General features: G+C 30.2%; 1 protein-coding gene across 1 annotated transcript; it reads right to left on the reverse strand.

Annotated features, from left to right (window-relative positions):
- Positions 1 to 266: 266 nt before the first annotated feature.
- On the reverse strand, positions 267 to 557 carry VNE69_02184 (putative SP-containing protein; the record flags this gene model as incomplete). Its single annotated transcript, XM_065472736.1, has 1 exon — positions 267 to 557. The coding sequence occupies one exon, from the start codon at positions 555 to 557 to the stop codon at positions 267 to 269; it is 291 nt and encodes a 96-aa protein (XP_065328808.1).
- Between the last annotated feature and the right edge of the window lie 1,707 nt (positions 558 to 2,264).

Here is a 2,264-nt window from a genome sequence, read left to right on the forward strand (position 1 = left end):
GGGAACAAATTTCTAATGGTAAGGGGGAACATTGCATAACTTCAATGAAGGTGTCATTTATAATACCTTTATTGTGTTTATGTTATTTTGTGTGCTCTGCGGGTTTCTATTCGCGGTTCTTGTAATAGTCATCAAAAAATTTTAATACCTCTTTTAAAAATGCGTATGTCTCCTTTTCTCTATAATTAAGATTACAACCACCTCAATTAATACGTTTTCCCGCCCTTTAGTGGTACCGAGTATTATTGAGTTCGTTGGCCATTCTCTTATAACCTTTTCTTCATAAGCATACACCTTGTTGTCTTTACAAGGTGTAAGAACTTGCTTATGTTGTTGTATTGATCGATATCCACCTGAGTATATCGATCTAACAAGTAGTTTATAAAATCATCTTCGATTAGCAGATTCTTGGGGACGCCAGCAAAATTCCCCATAAGAATTTTATCGGATAAGGCGTTCCTCTCTTCATTTGGAATTACAGATTCCAAATTATTTTCTGTTTTGAACTTTTCCTGTTTGTTATTTTGGACAATTTTTTCAACAATGTTACTATCCATCACACGCTAGCCGGTGTATTTAAAATATCATAACATGACAAAATGGCCACTTTGATAGCAGTCCATGATTCATGCGGGTATTTGTTCTTTCATTGGTCTAGTTTTATCAATGTCTCTATTGTGCTTTATTTTTATTTTTCAAGTTCATTAAAAAGTCATGTAATCTATCGACATGCTACTTCAATTTTGTTGTTTTTAACAATTTTTTAAACAATGTTACTATCAATATACACGCTAGCCGGTGTATTTAAAATATCATAACATGACAAAATGGCCACTTTGATAGCAGTCCATGATTCATGTGGGTATTTGTTCTTTCATTGGTCTAGTTTTATCAATGTCTCTATTGTGCTTTATTTTTATTTTTCAAGTCCATTAAAAAGTCATATAATCTATCGACATGCTACTTCAATTTTGTTGTTTTTAACAATTTTTTGAACAATGTTACTATCAATATACACGCTAGCCGGTGTATTTAAAATATCATAACATGACAAAATAGCCACTTTTTTAGCAGTCCATGATTCATGCGGGTATTTGTTCTTTCATTGGTCTAGTTTTATCAATGTCTCTATTGTGCTTTATTTTTATTTTTCAAGTCCATTAAAAAGTCATGTAATCTATCGACATGCTACTTCAATTTTGTTGTTTTTAACAATTTTTTGAACAATGTTACTATCAATATACACGCTAGCCGGCGTATTTAAAATATCATAACATGACAAAATGGCCACTTTGATAGCAGTCCATGATTCATGCGGGCATTTGTTCTTTCATTGGTCTAGTTTTATCAATGTCTCTATTGTGCTTTATTTTTATTTTTCAAGTCCATTTAAAAGTCATGTATATAATCAATATGCCATTTCAATTTGTTGTTTTTGAAAACTATTCTACAATTCTGTAATCAATGAATACACTAGCAGTTGTAATAAGTACATCATAACATGGTTGAACGTTCACTATTACGGTAGTTCGATATTCATGACGACATTTACTTTCAATTGGTCAAGTTTTAAGAAAAAATATACAATATTTTATGATCCAATAAATAGGCTATATACTCATCTTCAATAAGTAAATTCATGAGTACCCTGGCTAAATTTCCCAAAATAATACTATCACATAAGTCGCTTTTTTCATCATTTGAAATGACAGATTTCAAATCGCTCTCGGCTTTTACTTTTCCTTTTTGTCATTTAATATACCCTTTCTAAAACTTTGTTATCAAATAAACACACCATCAAGGTTTTTAATCTATCGTGCCGTGATTACGTGGCCATCTTAACAGCAGTCCAGGATTAGTATAGAAAATCGTCTTTTATATGATCAAGCTTTACTGATATCATTTACAACAGCAAATGGGATATGCAAATAGGCAATAAACATGTTTTTAATGAGAGATTTTCTAGAAATGCAACAAAACTCTCTACAATAACCTAGTAAAACATATTTTTTTTTTCTTCCTCTTAAATAACATGTTCCAAAAAGCTCTCGGCTCATACTTTTTCATTCTTAATTATTCTTAAAATTATTATATTACTCGACATTAATAATAATACAATATAAAAGTATGATAGTATATTAGAACACGGTAAAACGTTGCTTATACAAGATCTATTATCAATTCGGATATTTACTTTAATTGGTCAAGTTTTACAAATATAACTTTCGTAAATGATTTATTTCTTTTAAAGGATTTTTAAAAAT

This window comes from Vairimorpha necatrix, chromosome 2 (assembly GCF_036630325.1).
Source record: "Vairimorpha necatrix chromosome 2, complete sequence".
NCBI lineage: Eukaryota > Fungi > Microsporidia > Nosematidae > Vairimorpha > Vairimorpha necatrix.